The following is a 19,625-nucleotide window of genomic DNA, read 5'->3' as shown; positions in this document are numbered from 1 at the left end:
TTCCAACAACAGCTGCCTTTCAAGCCGGCGCTTAATGAGGGGTGTCCCTAGGGGGCTCCGTGACGTCACTGAGCCTCCCGAGCCAACCGGGAGAGGCGGTGGGCGGGGCTCGGCGGGGAGATGAAAGGCGGCGGAATGGAGGCGCGAGGGCGGAAAGGGAGCTACCCCGCCCCCTTAGGCAGTTCTTCGCCCTCGCCGTCTCTTTCGCGGGAAGCTGGCTGGGCGAGAGGGCGCTGGTGCGGGGGACTTGATTGTTTTGGGAAGAGGCGAGGAGTGGAGCTCGCTGCTTGGACGTGAGCGATCGGCGGCGGAGCTATCAATATCAGTACCGATAACAGTCATAATAATAATAATAATAATACTAGCAGTGGCGGTGGACTTGGCTTGATCTAGGCAAGGAGGAAGGAGTCGCTGCCCCAGGCATGAGGTTGCCCGGGCCCCACGCCGCCGCTGCCGCCCCCAGAAGCCGCCGATCCTCTGCTGGAACCCGGTAGTCCCCTCCACCCCACCCCGCTCCGCCCCAGCTCTTGGGGGCTTCCTCTGGATGCGGCTGCGCCTGGGCGCTGCCCGCTCCGTCCGGCTGCCGCCAGCCCCGCCGAGCTTTGGATGATGACGATGAACTCTCTGGCCGAGAGCTTGCTGGGCCCTCCGGACCCGTCCAAGGCGTCCTTCCTGGACTTCGGGCTCGGCCCCCCACCTCCCTCTCCGCCTCTCCATCACCAGCAACAGCAGCAGCAGCAGCAACCCGGCTTGGCGCCCCCTTACTCTCTGCAAGCGCTGCAGCCGCCGCCGCACGACGGTGGTGGGGGCGGCACCTTCCCCCCCGGCGCAGCCTCGTACGGCAGACCCCTGGCTTACGCCCCCTACCCCGGGGCAGCCGGCAGCAGCCCCCACCACGCTTTCTACCACCACCACCATCACCACCACGGCGCCTCGTACTCGCCTTACCAGCAGACCTCCAGCGCCCTGGGACACGGGACGAGGCTGGAGGAGACGGGTAAGGCGAGGCTGGCTGATTTGGAGACGGGAGGGGGTCTTGAAAGGGTGGGAAAGGGGAGAGAAGCATCCCTCTGGGGCAGCGAAAGCACCCCCGGCGCAGAACCTTTCTCCGACTTGATCCGGAGTAGCCGGCTAGGCCGTTCACACGGTCGCCGCTCCGGTTTGTCGGCGATCCGGATCAAGGGCTGGGTTGCGGCGCAGTGACGAGAAGACTGCTGGAAGGGGCTTGCTTGCCTAGTGTACGGAGCGCCGGTCACGGCTAGGGGTTACAAGGCCCCCGTTTTCCGTGGGCAAGCACAAAAAGTCTGAAAAGGACACGTAGTAAAGGGGTCGCGAATGTGGATGCCTTGACGTGACTTCGAGGCGAGGGAGAGCGATGAGTTGGGGGAGCTGATCTTTTGACTGGGGAGGCAGAACTTGGGGGGAAAGACCCTATGTCTCCCGTGGCTTCTAATGCCAAATTTGGCAGTGTTGGTCAATTCGTTTCCACTTTCCATCAAACCCCCATTTAACACGCATTTAATATATACACGCATATAAATAAAATATTGCCCCGGCATAGGAACCAACTGCTAGGGGCCGAGGTCCCTTCGGTCCCCCCAATAAATTATTTAAAGGTCCTCCCCCCCTTGATTGGCATTGCCATTCAAATACTGTGCGTGCACTGTCTTGTAATCGATTATGTGGGACGGGATTTACCTGCCTCCCCCCTCCCCAATATTTTATTCAAGTTGGCACCCCCGTGCCACGGTATCATCAGCGAGGATGGGGAGGGGTACCTAGTGAGAACCTGATGTGAACTTTAAATCGGATTTAGGATTCATTCAGCGTCAAGCCTGCACTGAGTCCAATGTACCAATGGCTTAGCACCTGGTCTCTCTCACTCTTGATTTCTGCCCTGTATCAGTCAACATTCGCAAGTGTGGGGATCTCAAACTAGCATCGATCGCTTGTGGAAAACACCCACTGATGATTGGGGGTGTTGCAGAGGACCCTACCTTTTGTATACCCTCTAGGAAAACCACCTGGTTTCCATCCAATGTCAGCTGTATTCAGAGTAGATCTGTTGGGCATAGGTAACTGAGAGCCACTAATTTCAATGGACTTGGTTAGATGCAACCCACCGGCCTACAGCGGTAGAGAAGCAGTTGGCAGCTTCACAAATTCAGTTGTGTTCTTAGGTGCAGACCAAAATGCAAATCAGAAGCCCGCTGGCTGCGGGGACTGTACAAGGACTGTGGTGTACAGCTCCTTGCACATCCTTTGCAGTTTGCAGGTCTCTTTCCTGTCCACCAAGACTGCATACAGACACTTTACTTGGAATAAACCTCTGCCCCTGGCCACCAGCTGCAGAGAGGCTCATGGGAGGGGCTACTAGAGCATTTGCCCCGCGGGGCAACCCACCTGACAGGCACCAAAAACATCACCAGGAGTAGGTTGACATGACTAAATCTCTATGGACGTTCCTCTTGGGGCAACAAACTTCGCAGTTATCTGAACATAACAGGGGTCTTGGAGTCACTGGAGATAAGTTCCTCTGCTTCTGACACCCTTTATAAATAGGATAGTACAGTATTTGGTTTCTTGGTTGTTGTTTCTTGGTTTTTAAAATCATTACGGTCGTCTTCAAATGTATTTGAAGCTGCCTAATTGCAGGAGGTTTGGGGAGAGGACCCCGTTGGCTCCCTTCCAACTCTACAATTCTATTATTCTTATACACTTGAGTATTTGTGCAGCAACATCTATGTCTCAGGACTGTTGGAGGTGGGGAGGGAAATTTTGGAGAGATTGATTCCCCTACCCCCAGTGTCCTTTCAGGCCCAAGATGCTGTTGCAGCTCTCCTTTAACCCATAGCTTGGTGTGGGTAAGCCCTGGTCTTTCTGCCTCAGTCTCCCTGTCTGGGAAATGGTCAGAAGGGTCACAAGTGCCGCAGAAAAGGTACATAGGCAAAAGAGGAGAGGAGGGGTTTAGATGTGTGGTGTGCAGGCTTTTGGCAACCCCTTTAGTCCTCGTCCTGAGGCTGGAGCTCTCCTAACTGCAGTTGTTCACAATCACCCTTTGTTAACCCTCTTCTCTTCAGTCCTCTCCTGTTTCCTGCTCTGTTCAGATCGAAAGTGCCTGCAGGCAAGGCCTTGTTGCCTCTTGATTGTATTGCTCTGTAAAACTGCCATGTACCTGGATGGTGCTGTGTAAATAACTTGCCACAGGATGATGAGGGAGGTTCAGCCACCCAGCAAGCCTCATGGCAGCCCTTAGACTGATGTTCTGGGGCTGAGCCCTGGCTGTTTTCAGTTTGTTCCACCCTTTGCACATGGGCAGAGTGCCTTTTGATCCAAGACACTTCCTCAGCTCCAAGACATGATGCTACACACACACTTACTTTATGTCAGAAATGGGGTACAGTCTGTGGCCCCACCGTGCAGGGAGAGATATATTCCATCCCCAGTACTTTAGGAAAACTTTTCTTTTGTATTTTTTTTTGGGGGGGTATATCTCTTCCAGGGACGCGGGTGAGTTCCCGTTGTTCGGTCCCTGCTCCTGCCAACCTAGCAGTTCAAAAGCACAAAGTGCAAGTAGATAAATAGGTACCACTCCAGCAGGAAGGTCGGCGGTTCGAATCCCCGCGACGGAGTGAGCTCCCGTTGCTCGGTCCCTGCTCCTGCCAACCTAGCAGTTCAAAAGCACGTCAAAGTGCAAGTAGATAAATAGTTACCGCTCCGGCGGGAAGGTAAACGGCATTTCCGTGTGCTGCTCTGGTTCGCCAGAAGCAGCTTAGTCATGGTGGCCACATGACCCGGAAGCTGTCTGCGGACAAACGCCGGCTCTCTTGGCCAATAAAGCAAGATGAGCGCCGCAAACCCAGAGTCGGCCACAGCTGGACCTAATGGTCAGGGGTCCCTTTACCTATATCTCTTCCATTCACAGCTCCTTCTTGACACATTTGATGGGCAATTTTCTTTCTCATTCCTCCCCCCTCCTTCTGACATACTATCAAGGGATATCATTGGAATGAGTCCCTATCCGTTCTGGGTAGCATTTTAAATAATTTTGACAAAACCCAGATGCTTTCTCAGACGACGAGGCAAACTCTGCAGAATCCTTTAATAGGAAACTGCTTGACTTGGTTTCTTCCAAAGAGGGCATGCAAATATATTAATATTTCTCTGGCATGTTTTGCATTGCAAAGGGGCTTCTCTGTTGCATGCCGTCCCCAACCAACTTGGCTTTAAACTGAGCTCCCAAACCTAAGAAAAAAGAATGTTAGATGGATTCATTCCTGAGACACTGAACTGCAAAGGATGATTTGTAGATGTTTTGTTTGTTTTAGGGCCTGCTGCATTTTGAAAAAATTATTATTGGATTTAAAAGAAGCAATTGATCTTTCTTTTTTCTTTTTCTAAAAAGCCATTTAAAAGTCACCCGGTGGTTCATAAATGGGAAACATATGAACGCTGTAACTGAAAACATTGTCTGTTGTTTAGATTTTTTGTTCTAAATCTGAAATGGAAATGCTAACTTTTATACTTTTAATTTTTTATTTAAATGTGATTTAGACAGAGGACATTCCAAACCCAGTCCTCCTCCCCCATTTCCTATGTTAATGAATTGGAATGGGGTGGGTGCTTCAGAGTGCAGTGGTAAAATGATGTCTTATGCATAAGATGCATAAGAATATTCTTGAATCAGCTACAGGACTGATTTATTTTTATTTTATTTGAAAAAAGGATGCTTTAGAAACAGGATATGCTGAGTCATTTTCAGCTAGATAGTCTGGACTAAAATTAACCCATAAAATTAGCCCCCTTCCATGGGTGTTTCTGTTCAACTTTTTTGTGAAACTGGGTCCATAATGCTAAACTTGGGGGAAAATCCAAGTTAGACTTGACTCGTTTCTTGATTATTAAGTGTGTGTGTGAACTTGGGATTTTTCGATTGCACCAATTCTTACATCTCCAGTCGCCCTAGCAGAATGTTTGTAATATATTGCCATTTCCAATACAGCTCTAGGACCCGAGTGGTAGAAAACACGGCTGTGAAACGGATGGGCTCCCGCGCTTGGATCTCTCGGTCTGCGTTTTCCGCTGCCCAAGCAAGGAATATGCATTGTTTATATTCAAGGAATATGTATGCTATTAAATTTACAGACAAAGCAATGCTTCTCATCTTAATAGCTGGAGATGGGGAGGAGTTGAGTTACTACCCCCTTGACTGCCCAGGCAATAACAGTGCGTCTGAGCATGCACAGAGTGCTTCTCCATCATCCCCGAAGAAAAATAGGCTGCCCTCTTGAAACGAGGAGTCCAGGCAGCTCTCAACCCCCCCCCCCCGCGCGCCGCTTCTTCAAAAGAAGCCCTGAATTATAGCCAATAATTCGTTTCCTCGCAGCGTGTCTTGTTTATATATTTGAATCCCCAGCCCTCACCCCCCCCCAACACTCTTTTTAATTGGCACCTGTCAAGATCAGCAAGGGAGATAGAAGATGTCTTTATGGTAATTTGAGGCAGAATTGCAGCACCACGGAAATCCATTTGCAAGCGCTGCCCTCTCTGTTTGGCTGAAGAGCAATTTCGATTTATTAGGCCGGCGTAGATCGCACGCACCGACGGCTTAATGAGCTTTGGAACGCGCCGTGGCGCTACAATTCGAGGAGGCGATGATTACTACTTACCACAGGGGCAACCCGCTTCCATATCGCTTAATCATGCAATCCAAGACCCCAAAATTAAGAGGGATCTTCCTAGCTGGCGCGGCTAGCGGAGAAAGACCGTTCATAAGATTCCGTCCCACCCCACGCGCAAACACACAAAACAGGTGGCCTCGGTTTTCTTTTTGTTGCAGCCACCCCAGAGTTACCCAGAACGCTGCCTCAAGACAGAAAGGGTCGCCTTATCCGTCGGCGCTTCCCAGCTCGCTGCTGGGCCCGTTTACTCGGAAGTAAGCGCCTCTTGAGTCCAGTGGGACTTGGCCCCAAAGCACTATGTTGGGTAGGTCGCGAGCTTCCCCACGCCCATTGAGATCAGTAAGACTTAGGCCGCCTGGTTGCGTCCTGATTGCGCGCGATCCTAAACGTGCTTCCTGGCGAGAAAGCCCCGCTGAAATCCCAGGAACAGATTTCTTGACGAAGCGCGGTCAGCTAAGAGGTGTCAAACGGTCCTGGCTTTTGATGGCACCAGTTGCTGTTGGTTAGAAACAGGAGGTTGTGGCGGCTTTCGAATGACACAGCTCTTCGTTAGGCAAGAGGGAAATTAGTTCTCAAATTGGAGGAGAAGTGGTTCCTTTGTCGTGCCGTTTACTCCTAGGTAAATGGGATTACGGTGGCTCGTCAGTCTAGCGAAACAACATGATCGATTTATTAGAATTGTTTTTACACCGAGTGTAATCATGTTTGCAGAGCAAGGCGGACTACAATGGGCGAGCACGTATACAATGCGCCTTGCCCTGCGAATCTGATTGAATAGCAGGTCGGACCTTCTTGTTCTTCTCAGGAGTAAACCCCATGGACTTTAACAGGGTTACTCCTAGGTAAAGTGTGTTGCACGGCAGCGTTAAGGCTGTCAAATCAATTCTGTTGGGATACTGAGAATTATTAATATCTCACATAGAATACAACTGATCTGTAGAAAGGACTTTATGATCTGAAAACAGAGACAATGTACGTACTTTTGTAACCCAAGGAAATCATTAATAAAAACAATGTTTAAAAATGGTTTGGAAGCATTGCGTCGGAGCGCGCAATTTTCCACAAATCGCTTCCGTTTAAACGGGTGCGCGCTTGTAGAAGAGGAACTGTGCAACCCTATGCGCGTCCACTCGGAAGTAAATCCACTGAGTTCAGCGGATTGCGCAGGAATAGGGTTGCAGACCAGTAGCGCAACGCTTGGGAGAATCCAAGTGACCTGTACATAGGATTGTTTTAAAGCTGCAATCCTGTGTGCATTTAGTTGGATTGAATGCAGTGGGACTTGCTTCCGTGTAGCATGTGGTATGAGCCGGGGAACCCTGGCTTCAAAAAGAAATCCTAGAAGTACGGTAATTCCGTTGTCGTTGTTATTTTAATGATTCGCCTTTCAGCCCGAAGCTTCCCAAGGCGGCCTACAAACAAATGCGTTAAAACGCCACTCACCAAGAGCCCTTAAAACCAATAAACGTTGACGCCAATATTCCCCCCCCCCCAAGGGAGGCTGATTCTTTTATTACAGGCTTGTGGTATGGGGGAAGAGGCGGCTGCAAAATCCCTTTCAAAACAAATACAATAATAAATGTGGTATTAAGACTTTCAATTATATAATAATAAAATTAATTGAAAGTAGTGCCATAAATTGCGGTGTGTCGGAAATGTAAAAAACAACACCACCAAAAACCCACACACAACGTTAGCGCGGAACCCTGGCAAGTCCTGGTTTTCTGGCTTTGAAGAAGAAAATAAGCAACATAGCGGCCCTTCTGATGTTTTTATATTTAAGCTTCAGCAGGTGAGGGCGTTTAAAATCAGCATTAAAATCGAATCCGCCAGTGCAATGAGTTTTGGGGCATTGAAAGGCAAGACAACCCGAATTGAATCGGGTTTTTAAAATTATTATTATTATAAAAGCATGATCTTACGCCTACTGCGGAACAGCTTGGCAGAAAACACACCGGTCCCTGGAATAAGTAAAAGGCGAGGCCAGGAGTCCGCTTGGCTTCATCACAGCAACCCCAGAAACGTTTGCGGAGAATAGGGACACCGCATGGAATAATTTCGGCCTGTGCGTCCCAAGTAATTTATTTAAACCATTTAATAACCTCTCCGTTTTATTTTTCCTTCGGAAAGGAGCCGTGAGGAGCAGAAGGCTTAAAAACAAAACCTTCGTTGCGCGTGCACAGGCGTTTCCTTCCGAGGAAGCGCGCGCGGGATTGCCCTGCAGATCATTTTAGTGGACCAGCGGCGATCCGAGCCAAAGAGCGCTTTTAAGAAAGAAGAAATCGCTCACCTGTCGTTTTTAAAACCAACGATCTGGCTTTGTGCGCGCGCGTTTTGGCGTGAACCCGAAACCCCCGCCGTTTCCACCCGCTGCGCATTCCCTCCCCCTGAAGGCCTGCAGTTTAGGCGGTGTTAAATATCAGGTTAATTTCGCTGCTTCGTTTCTGCTCGGTTTCTTGGGCTCGTCTTGTGGTTCCTCCCGGCTGGCAAAGCAAGTTCTTCCTTAAGGAGGAAAGTGTTCTTATGTGGTTAATTTTAAGGGTTCCATTTAATCCGCGCTCCAATTCCTGAGCGTCCTCAAACCTGGCTAATTAAAATCTCGATTTAAAACCTGACATGGTGAAATGAAGATGATTTCATGCAGTCAAATCGTTGCTGCAGGTTTGCGCTTTCGACGGATCGTTATTCCCATGAATCATCCAAGCGACCGCTCTGGATGTGTTAAGTTTCTTGAAGGGCGCTTTCGTTTCCAGACTTTCTCCTCGCCCCCTTCCCTTTTTTAAATTAGAAAATGAATGAATAAGGCCCTGAGATCTTTCTTCCAAACGCATCGGAAGCCCCCTTCAATTTCAAGACGGCTTGACAGAATCCAAGTGTACGACAATCTCTTAGAATAAATGCTTAATTAATTAATTTAATAATAATAATAATAATAATAATAATAATAATAATCATCTCTACGCAGGACCGAGAGAATCTCCATGCTGAAATCACCCTGCCAGCCATTATATTTAATACTGAGCCAATGGTCCCACTCAGTCATCTCTCTTTAGAGTTGTTGTATATTAATAATAATATACAATAATAATGTATTAACACGACGGCCACTTGTGGTTGCAGGTGTGTTAGTCCCAACTAGCGAAACAAACAAACAACCCCCCCCCAAAAAAACTTAAATGTTCTCTCAGGGAATAATTCATCGCCCTGGCTCTGCTAAACTTCAGATATCTGGTTTTATTACGGTATTGGTTTTATTTTGTCAACCGCCTTGTTTTTTGTGCAGTGAAAGGCGGTCTCCAAAGTCTTTAAAATCAAGATTTCGGCATCTGTGTTTCAATACTGGCAGACGAGATTTCTTGTTTTATAGCACCAAGAGTTTAAGAAGCGGCTAGTCGGGCGTGATTCCCGCCCCCCTCCAATTTAGCAGCCCCAATGGTAGAGACAGCGGGAAACGGTCAACTTCGCCTGCGTTGTAGGCTCCAGCGGGAAGTTCTCCTGAGCAAGAGCGCGAGGTTGATTTGCAGGAGAACCACCGGCGGATTTGTGCCCCGAGACGTCACCTTGGCGGTCTCTTAAAATCAATTGTGCGCGTGCAAGGTCGGTGTTTACGTCGATCGCTTGTGATTTTTCTACTCAAAGGAGTCCATAACTGGCTTTTACCATTCGCGATCAGAGACACTTCTGGTCATAAACGTTGTGGGAAACGTCAGGATTTTAGGTAAAATTTCCATTATATAGCACAATAATAATAACAGCAATAACAATAAAATATAATAATTATACATTAGAAATTATATAGATTATATATTCACGCACACATTCGGATCTCCCCCTTCCCCCGTTTAAGTTTCTGAGGGCCTCGATCCTCGTGCATCTACTCCTTACACACGCAGCCAATCCACGTCCCCCACCCAGCAGATCCTTCAGCATAACAGAACACAGCCATCCAAGCAAAATCTGGCAATCGATAAACTAAAATAAAATCGTCGGTTGGATCCAGACCGAACTGGTCCCCTTGAATTACAGTCTTAACAATTTAAATCGCTCAAGTCACGGCTTAGTTCCAACTGATTTCGATGGCAACTCCTCAAACCCTAGCCATTGTATACTCTGAAGCAAGCCCCATTTGACTCCATGGGACTTACTCCCAGGTAAATGTGTGCTTAAATACAGCATTGCAGCCTTGGTCTGAATCCAGTTTTACGCGTGCTCTAATTGATGCAGAAATATTAAGGCTTTTCTTAGACTGACTGGAGGGGAGCTGTTCCATTTTCTTTTTCTTCGTGTTTATATTTATTAAACTGGTTTTTTTAAAAAACGTAGACACAGGGTCAGGCGCCTTGATTTTTCTTTTCAACTTAAATTATTCCTTAAGGGCTCGGCACTTTAATCTTTCTGACTAGCTGACATCTCGTACTTCGTGGATTGCGTGTAGGCGGTCATTATTTAGGTCTCTCCTCGTCTATCAAAGACAAGCGGCGTCTTCAACCGGTTTATAAAACCACAAGAATTGTGTATTATTATTTTTTTTAAGGAGGGGAAGAGAGCTTACTTTTCACTTTGGCGGGGTTTGCGCAGGAGAACTCCCCCGCTGTTTTGCACTGCTCGATTTCAAGCAGATAAGAAGCGCGCTCCTACGCGTGTTTACGCGCAAATAATTCCCATTGAGTCCAACGGGAGTGAGAGCGCAGTTTGCGCGCCCCGCGCGCTTTTACTCGGGAGTAAATCCCATAGAAAACAAATGGGGCTTCATTCTCAGTAGACAAGCCCTGCGATTTCGGACTAGATCGCTTTGTCATTTCCTTCTGGAGACCGTTTCCGGTAGTAACGGAGCGGACAGGAGTAGTCTACTCAGAAGTACGCCCCATTGAGTTCAAGGGGATTTGCTCCCACGTAAGCACGTGGTCGGTTGCAGAATAAGCTGGCAAAAAAAAAAAAGAGATAAGCGAATTATATTTAATAAAGGCTCGTGCCCAATATTCGCCAGTTAAACTGCAGCCTGCAGTTAAATTAGTGAAATTCGGAGTCCCCACCTCCGCAAATTGTGTTGATATTATTATTATTAATCCATTTGAATCCAGGTATTTTGGTTTAACCAAGCAAGGCCGATCGCGTTTATTTGATAACATTAACCGGTTGTGTTGGTATCAACAGAAAAGGGAAAAAAAACTGAACAGAGGATCTTTTTGGTGAAACTGTGTGCGTGTGTTTTAACTGAGATCAACAAAGTACAGCCCTAAAAAAAATTATTATAAATTTCCTTAGGGGAAGAAGAGGGGTGGGGAGGACCACGTGGGCGGGCCCAGGTAACCGAACACCCTGCACTCCATGCAATTATTGGCCCTGGAACAAATAACTTTCTTCACCTGCGAAGCTCCCGCTCCCGAAGTGACTGCGGCTTGTTTACTTTGAGATCTGTTGCGACTCCGGGATTGACAGCCAGAACCGACGCTTGTTTACCGGGAACGAAGGTCTCCCGGGATTGACAGTCCTGAGAAATCACTGCATCCTTTACTCAGGAGTAAATCTGACCGCCTACGACGGGATTTACTCCTGCGTAAGTGTGGACGCAGTGGTGCTGTGGTCTAAACCACAGAGCCTAGGGCTTGCCGATCAGAAGGTCGGAGGTTCGAATCCCCATGACGGGTGAGCTCCCGGTGCTCTGTCCCAGCTCCTGCCAACCTAGCAGTTCGAAAGCACACCAGTGCAAGTAGATAAATAGGTACCACTGCGGTGGGAAGGTAAATGGCATTTCCATGCGCTGCTCTGGTTCGCCAGAAGCAGCTTAGTCATACTGGCCACATGACCGGCTCCCTCGGCCAGTAAAGTGAGATGAGCGCCGCAACCCCAGAGTCATCCGCGACTCGACCTAATGGTCTGGGGTACATTTACCTTTAAGTGTGGATCGGGTTGTAAGCCTTTTGTCGCAATCCCTATCCGGTTCAAGAAGTCCAGAGCAGCTTGCTCTTGAGGAAAACCTTCCTTGGAGATTTTCAAGCAGAGCTTGGGTGGCTGTCTGTCATGGATGCTTTAGTGAAGATTCCTGCATTGCTGGGGGCTGGACTAGATGACCATTGGGTCCCTTCCAACTCTATGATTCTATGAAACAAGCTCAGGCCGAAACCCCCTTCTAATCTAGCTTCCTGGTCTCAGAGTGGCCAACCATGTGCTTATGGGATGCCCACACAAACAGAACAACCTGCACCACTGCCCTCTCTAGTCCCCAGCATACTGCCTCTGATAGCAGACATAGAACATAGCCATAATGTCTAGTAGCCATGGAAAGACTTAACTTCCGTTAATTTGTCTAATCCTCTCCTTTTGAAAGCCATCTAAGCTGGTGAACATCACTGCACCATCTTACAGGAGCGGATTTTGCGCTTTAAACCACATGCTGTTAAATTTATTCCCCTTTGCTGACTGGGGTGGCCTTGGGTTCTAATCTTACAAGAGGAGGGAAAACTGCTCCTTATTATCTACTTCCCCCATTTCCATGCACAAAATGTTATGCACTTCCATCATGTACCCCTTTACTCTAGGGTTCCCCCCAAAAAAACTAAAAAAGAAAGCAAAAAAACCTAGAATCTTAGAATTGTATTAATAATAACAACAATAATTTTATTGTTTATACCCTGCCCAATTCCAGCAGTAAGGGACGTGGGTGGCGCTGTGGGTTAAACCACAGAGCCTAGGACTTGCCGATCAGAAGGTCGGCGGTTTGAATCCCCACAACGGGGTGAGCTCCCGTTGCTCAGTCCCTGCTCCTGCCAACCTAGCAGTTCGAAAGCACGTCAAAGTGCAAGTAGATAAATAGGTACTGCTCCGGCGAGAAGGTAAACGCCGTTTCCGTGCACTGCTCTGGTTTGCCAGAAGCTGCTTAGTCATGCTGGCCACATGACCCAGAAGCTGTACGCCGGCTCCCTCGGCCAATAAAGCGAGATGAGCGCCGCAACCCCAGAGTCGGTCACAACTGGACCTAATGGTCAGGGGTCCCTTTACCTTTACCTTTAATTCCAGCTGTAGAATTGGAAGGAACCCCTTGGTCATCTAATGCTTAGCTTTGCACTTGTGCTAGCGGTTTTGTTGCTGCTTCTCATAGTGGAGTTTTCTCTATCCCCTAGATATTTTTGGTTGTGTTTTTTTGAATCATTTCCAGCTGTGCAATATCCTTCCTGAGATGAGGCAGCCAGAACCGTCCATGCCCTACCAAATGGGGTCTCACCTTAGCTTTGTACAAGGGCATGATGATGTAACTGGCAGTTTAATTTTCAGACCCTTTCTAAATAATTCCTTTTTTATTATTAAATAATTTATTATTAAATTTTCCATTTTAACAATCCAATCAAATCACATTAAATAGTCCAAATTATACAAATCATATAGTCCAAATATTCTGCCAAATTATAATTTTTTGGGGGGGGACTTCCCATGCTTCTAGTTCGGGGGGGCTCTTATCCTTTCTAAATAATTCCTACCTTGGAATTCTGCTAGGATCCCAGCTTTTCCATTTTAAGCTTATTTCTTTGGAAGTCAATGGGCCTGACTCCCAAGTAATGGCAGCTGTGCAGTGTGGCTCTGCCTTTAGTCAGAAATTAGCCCAGACAAGCATGCATAGGATTTTGCAGCTTTATAATGCAAGCCTGTACATGAATATTCAGGAACAAGCCCCATTGAGTTCAGTGGAAGTTGCTGCTGAGTAAGTGTGCATAAATTTGCAGCCTTAGACTTGTAAGGCAGGTCTGCTTCTTCCTACTTTCTGTAAGTTACCTGAATCCCACCGCCCCCAGTTGCCATTTTTGCTGTTTTTTCCAAGTCAGTGCAGTGCTTGAGTCATTTATTTATTTGTTTAATGCATATATATGTTTTAATACTAATATTTTAAAAAGAAGCTCTAAGTGCTGTACAGCATTAAAAATTGAACACTATTATTGTGTTGTTGTTTTTTTAAAAAAATAACCGATACAACATAAAAAACTGTAGTATAAAGTCATATAAAATCAGAATTTGGGGGATTTTGAAAAATAAAAATGGGATTCAATTTTATGGCCCAGGAGAAACGGAAACCTGTGTTTTTTGAAGGCATCTGATGCAAATGATAGTTGCTGCTTCAGGTTTCTTTAAATCCTTTTAGAGAGGAATGTGGATCAGGTGAATTCATTCCAAGTTTGATTACTGCAAAAGCGACAGAGACCGCCCCTTTCATAAAGTCAGGTAAGGATGCATAGGATCGGATCCCACACTGTTTCCGGGGGGCAGGGGCAGGGAATGCTTCCCCTTCCTCATTTTAGAAGATTCTCACACCTGTCTTGGATCAAATATCCTGTCCAGTCCCCCTCTTGGTCTGCCAAGATATGAAAATATAACACAACCACAGGGACTTATTTATTTGGCCAATTCAACAGGTGAAGCTTCTCTGAGCCGGAAGCTGCGGTGATGGGCTGAAGCTACACCACTTGCATTTCTGCCTTACCGTGTTGCTCTGACAGAGAGCTCTTGCTTTGTAAAAAAAATAAAGGAAAGTAACACACCCCGGAAGAATGCGGAGTCTAAGGTGACCAAGATGAACTCATAAAGATAGAAATCCCAAAGGATTAAAATGTCCAAGCTCTTGTTATGAATTTATGTTCTAGGAAACCAAGATTATGAGAAAGGATGAGCTCTAGCTATGTTACTCTAGTGGAGTGGTTCTGTTAATTGGCAAGGATATGCTGTGAAATGTGATCCAGTGGAAGATTTCTTAAAAGTTATTACTGGGTATTATTAAGTAGTGTTGGTATGATCCTCATCTGTATAGTTTGTCATACAGAAATTCAGATGGTAATCAGGCTGCAAATAAAATCATAATGCGTGTACATAATATTGCTTAGTGTTAAGAGTAATTACAGACCTAGTAATCCTTGCAGTGGCCCTACAGGGAAGGGCAATATTATTAGAGCAAACAGGGGAGGTGGCAGGGAATAGTTGCTACTCTCAGGCACCCACTTACCTGAGAGTAAGCTCCATTGAACTTGAGGGGACTTACTTCCAAGTAGATGTATGTAAGATTGTAACCCTAGGCACATTTATTTGGATACGCTATTGGGATGATGGTGGTGAAAGCAAGATAGGAACCAGAAATAATATGCATTTGGGTGTGGATTTGAGTTTTATCTTATGAAACTAAATTCTTTGCCTGGTGGATTTTAATATTGTTTCTGCTGACTCTATCTCTGCATCATTCATGCTAATAAAATGGATCATGTCCTCTTAAGATCAACTAACATGGATCTCTTACCAAGATAGGAAAGATTTATTGGCAAACATTTGGCTATGTTTTGCATAACATAAGAAGCCAACAGTATTATTATTATTATTATTATTATTATTATTATTATTATTATTTGCCAACAGTATTATTTATATGCTTTTACCACCAACATTAAGGGACGCGGGTGGCGCTGTGGGTAAAACCTCAGTGCCTAGGGCTTGCTGATCATAAGGTCGGCGGTTCGAATCCCCGCGGCGGGGTGAGCTCCCGTCGTTCGGTCCCTGCTCCTGCCCACCTAGCAGTTCAAAAGCACCCCTAAGTGCAAGTAGATAAATAGGTACCGCTCCAGCGGGAAGGTAAACGGTGTTTCTGTGCGCTGTGCTGGTGCTGGCTCACCAGTTGCAGCTTTGTCATGCTGGCCACGTGACCCGGAAGTGTCTTCAGATGGCGCCCGCTCCCGGCCTCTTGAGTGAGATGAGCGCGCAAGCCTAGAGTCGGTCATGACTGGCCCGTACGGGCAGGGGTACCTTTACCTTTACCTTACCATCAACATTTATGTGTCTTGGTGGCTTCTAACAATAACAGGTGCCAAATCTTATGGTCTAACTAGCAACCACGGCAGTTTTCCAGCCCAATTCTTTGTACATTTCCTTAGGCATGAGTATGGGGATTTCAGTAGGACTTAACTCCTGTCTGCGTTTTGGATTTAGGATCACAGACTTAGGCTATCGTTTTTTGTACCCGCTAACTAGGGAGGAAGCCCCATGGAACTCAATGAGACTTGTTTCTGAGCAGAGGTCTGTGTCACTGCAGTGCAATGCACTCTTAACGTGGGAGGGAAGACAGCAGGGCTTAACTTCTAACTTGGTGTCTCACAAAGATGTTTCGGGAGAATGAAGTGGGGAGCATTGTGATGAGAAGTTAAACCTCCAACATTTGATTTTTAAAGCATTAAATGTGGCTGGGGTGGAAGGGGGGGAGAAGCCTAAATAGACAGAATAAAATTGAAAAGAGATGGGGGGAAGTTTGTGTGTGTGTGTGGAGGTGAGAAGACACTACAGTGGTACCTCGGGTTACAGACGCTTCAGGTTACAGACTCCGCTAACCCAGAAATAGTACCTCGGGTTAAGAACTTTGCTTCAGGATGAGAACATAAATCGTGCAGCGGTGGCACGGCGGCAGCGGGAGGCCCCATTAGCTAAAGTGGTACCTCAGGTTAAGAACAGACGTCCAGAGCGAATTAGGTTCTTAACCTGAGGTACCACTGTATTATGATTTTAAATTAAACAAACAAACAAACAAACAAACAAACAGGGGAATTATGTGCCCCAAATGGGATCCTATGGGATCCACACTGAAGTCGGCAGTTGGAGAGACAATAGCAATGGGTCCCAAGATCCCTTGCAATATAGCAGGTAGATGCTCTTCAGCAAACGATGGTAAACATGAATTCTCCAGAATTTTGTCCCATTCCACTTCTCTCTCCTAGGCTATCCCCCTTGTTTCTGACAATGCACCCCAGGCTTGTGATCGAGGCAGGATTGAGCCTCTGGCGCAACACAAACATCTTTGTGCCATGACAGCCGTTCTTAGGCAACAAGACATCTCAACCCCCTCTGTGCAATGCACTTGCAAAAAATTTTAAAGCAGAGAGTCAACTCCCCCCCCCCCAAAGCAGCAGCTACTTTCTTACAGGGTGTTATTTCATCATTTTGTTTGTTTGCTAGTTGAAAAACACAATAAAGACATGTGGCTTTATTGTTTCAAAAACCATCTGCACACCATACATTTAAAGCACGGCCACCAAAGAATTCTGGGAACTGTAGAATTTGTTAAGGGTGCTGGGAACTGTAGTTTGGTGAGGCTTGAACTACAATTCTCAGAATTCTTTGGGACAGGGCAATGTGCTTTAAATGTATGGTGTATGTGCAAGAACACACAGAGAGAATGTGTGTCTTTGTGCGCATACCCCTAAACATTTTGTGAATCTAAGTTTGGCCTCAGTGAGGGGCAGTATTTCAATTTGAGTAGGAAAATGAGAGTACCCCCTAAACTTTTTGTTTTTTAAAGAAAAAAAGCACTGTTTATGTGTATATGTGTAAAGCCACTTTGGCATCTAAGCAGCATATAGGTAAAGAACTGTGTATATGCACATCTTGATAGTTAAAGGGAGCGGCCGTTTTTTGTGTGATTCCCCTGCCCTGAATCTTTCTCTGACTTGCCAAAACTTCTGTCTTCTGCAAGTGTTTGTCTTCTCTATTGTGGCTTCGACAGTAGCACATGGATGTGGTTTATTGAGGCGCCTAGGGAGTGTTCTTCGTTAAGCCTAACAGCTTGTCTTTTGCTTTGCACATCAATTGAGCTTCTTAATTAAAATTCACCCCGGTGAGAATTAAAAGCCGCACTGCCCAGGGACCTCTCCCCCTCGCCTCTTCCCCTGACACAGTTTCAAGCCAAGATGAGGGAAAACAAGGCCTCTGATTGGACAGCGACTCTTTCCTGAAATTGTTTGCATTTTTTGGACTCTGCTTTCTTCTCCTCAATTACTCTCTCCTCCTGGGGGGGGGGGAAGGAGCAAATTTTTAAAAACAAGGAATATAATGAGGAATTATTTTTGCATAATACAATCAAGTCTGGAATTTTTATGCAGAGTATGTCGGGTTGGAAAGAACTGAGAATGTGTGCTAGATTTTCTGTCCCCATTTAGAAAAAAGACCAGATTTGTTAAAACAGAATAGACTTTGCAACTCCAAAGCACAGAGGAGGAAAAATGATGCTGATCAACCACACATTACAATCCTTAGGTTTTGTACTTGGTAAATGATTTTTTAAAAAATTGCCTGTTCTCCATGAGACTGCTATAAAAAAAAGGAGAGATATGGAAAATGTGAATTTCTAAAGTTGAAAGTTTGGCATAAATGGAGGCTTTTTGTCTAAGTGCAATTGCTGTGCAGGGTGGGTGATTTTCATGGGGCTGTGACTAGGGAGGGAAGGGTTAAATTACCCTTCCTCCTCCTGGTCCTTTAATGCACCCTCTATGCATTAAAAGAAACCCAATGAAAATTGCTTATCATTAAAATAAAATATTGCTCATCAAAAAAATTGTATTATCCTTACTCTTAACGCTGATGACATTGAACACTTTGAATTTAATGTAACATGGCACTGAGCCCTTTAGTGTTATAATGATTTTATTTCCTTCAGAGATGGTTTTATTATAATATATATAATTTTGTGGCACAGGGTTGCATCAAATGGACACATTTTGCTCGTGGAGCTTTGTATATGCATGCAAAATGTCCTCCAAACTCCCCTACGCTCATCTCCTCTGCTGTTGTTCGCTGGCTGATTGGCAGCTGTTTCAACAAATCATTCCTTCTAGTTGTTGCCTAAACTGGGGCTCCTTTTTCCTGGTCATGTGATTGAGACTTGGCCACCGTGAGGATGTCACAGGACTATCATGTAGCCAACCAGATCCAGCCATGTGCTGACATCACAAAGCCAATTCATGGCAACCTTTCCTGCCCTCGCTCTGAGCGAAACCCTTTTAACCACACCGGAATTGCCAGGCAAGGGAGAGGTACCTACAGGTGGCCAAAGCTTCCCTGGAAAATTGCCTTTTGTGGGGACTCTGCTCGGTTTCAGCCGAAGAGCTGAAGGTGCTGGTGTGGGCTGGATCCTGTTCCTGCTCTGGGGCTGCAGCCTCCAAAATGCTCTGTTCTGGAGGCTCTGATGGCTAGCAATGGCTCCTATCAGTAGCTTCTGCCCAACTACCATTGGGCAGGCAGCCTGGGTTCCTCCTTGCTGGCAGGGCTCCTCCACAGTCACTGGAAAACTCCCATCATCAGGGCCGGGCAGGGAGACACTTCTACCACATCCAACATTTCAGGCAGTGTCGGATTTACGTACAATGGTACTTCGGGTTAAGTACTTAATTTGTTCTGGAGGTCCATTCTTAACCTGAAACTGTTCTTAACCTGAAGCACCACTTTAGCTAATGGGGCCTCCTGCTGCTGCTGCGCCACCGGAGCATGATTTCTGTTCTCATCCTGAAGCAAAGTTCTTAACCTGAAGCACTATTTCTGGGTTAGCGGAGTCTGTAACCTGAAGCATATGTAACCTGAAGCGTATGTAACCAGAGGTTACTGTATAAGCTAAACAAGCTATAGCTTAGGGCCCCACTTTCTTGGGGGCCCCCAAAAAAATTAAAGGAAAAAAAACACAACTGGGTGTGCATTTCCAAAATATACGATAAAAATCAAATAAAATAAAACCTACATACAGCAACAATGTTTTGTGTTGTGTAGGCTCCTATGATGTAAGTAATGGGCACCGCCTGCTAGCCTGCTCCCTAAAATATCACTGGTTTGCTCATTTCTATATATAGGGTGCCTACATTCTGCATGTGCAAATGGCTTTAGATACCTATTAGGGTCCATAAATTACCATATAGCATATATTCAACCAACCCCCCCCCCAAAAAAACAGTGACAATTTGTTGTTGACAAAGAACAGCTGGACATATAAAGCGCTCCATTACCTTCAGCAGCCTAGGACCTCATCAAACCTAAATCTGACCCTGCCCTTAGCCCATACCAAACACATACCCTCCAACATTTCTCCGATGAAAATAGGGACATCCCATTCCATAATGATAATCTTGCTCTTTATACTGGCAGCTTCCAACATATATAAAA

General features: G+C 46.2%; 1 protein-coding gene across 1 annotated transcript in view; it reads left to right on the top strand.

Annotated features, from left to right (window-relative positions):
• Positions 1-162: 162 nt before the first annotated feature.
• The window catches only part of DLX4 (distal-less homeobox 4), a 32,457-nt gene continuing 12,994 nt past the window's right edge, over positions 163-19,625 (top strand). Inside the window, exon 1 of the mRNA XM_053361655.1 lies at positions 163-997. Coding sequence (XP_053217630.1) covers positions 607-997 — 391 coding nt within the window. The 5' untranslated portion in view covers positions 163-606. The remainder of the gene's footprint in view (positions 998-19,625) is intronic.

Source organism: Podarcis raffonei, chromosome 13, assembly GCF_027172205.1.
Source record: "Podarcis raffonei isolate rPodRaf1 chromosome 13, rPodRaf1.pri, whole genome shotgun sequence".
Classification (NCBI taxonomy): Eukaryota; Metazoa; Chordata; class Lepidosauria; order Squamata; family Lacertidae; genus Podarcis; species Podarcis raffonei.
The sequence above is the reverse complement of the archived record's forward strand: the minus strand, read 5'-3'. Positions and strand labels throughout refer to the sequence as shown.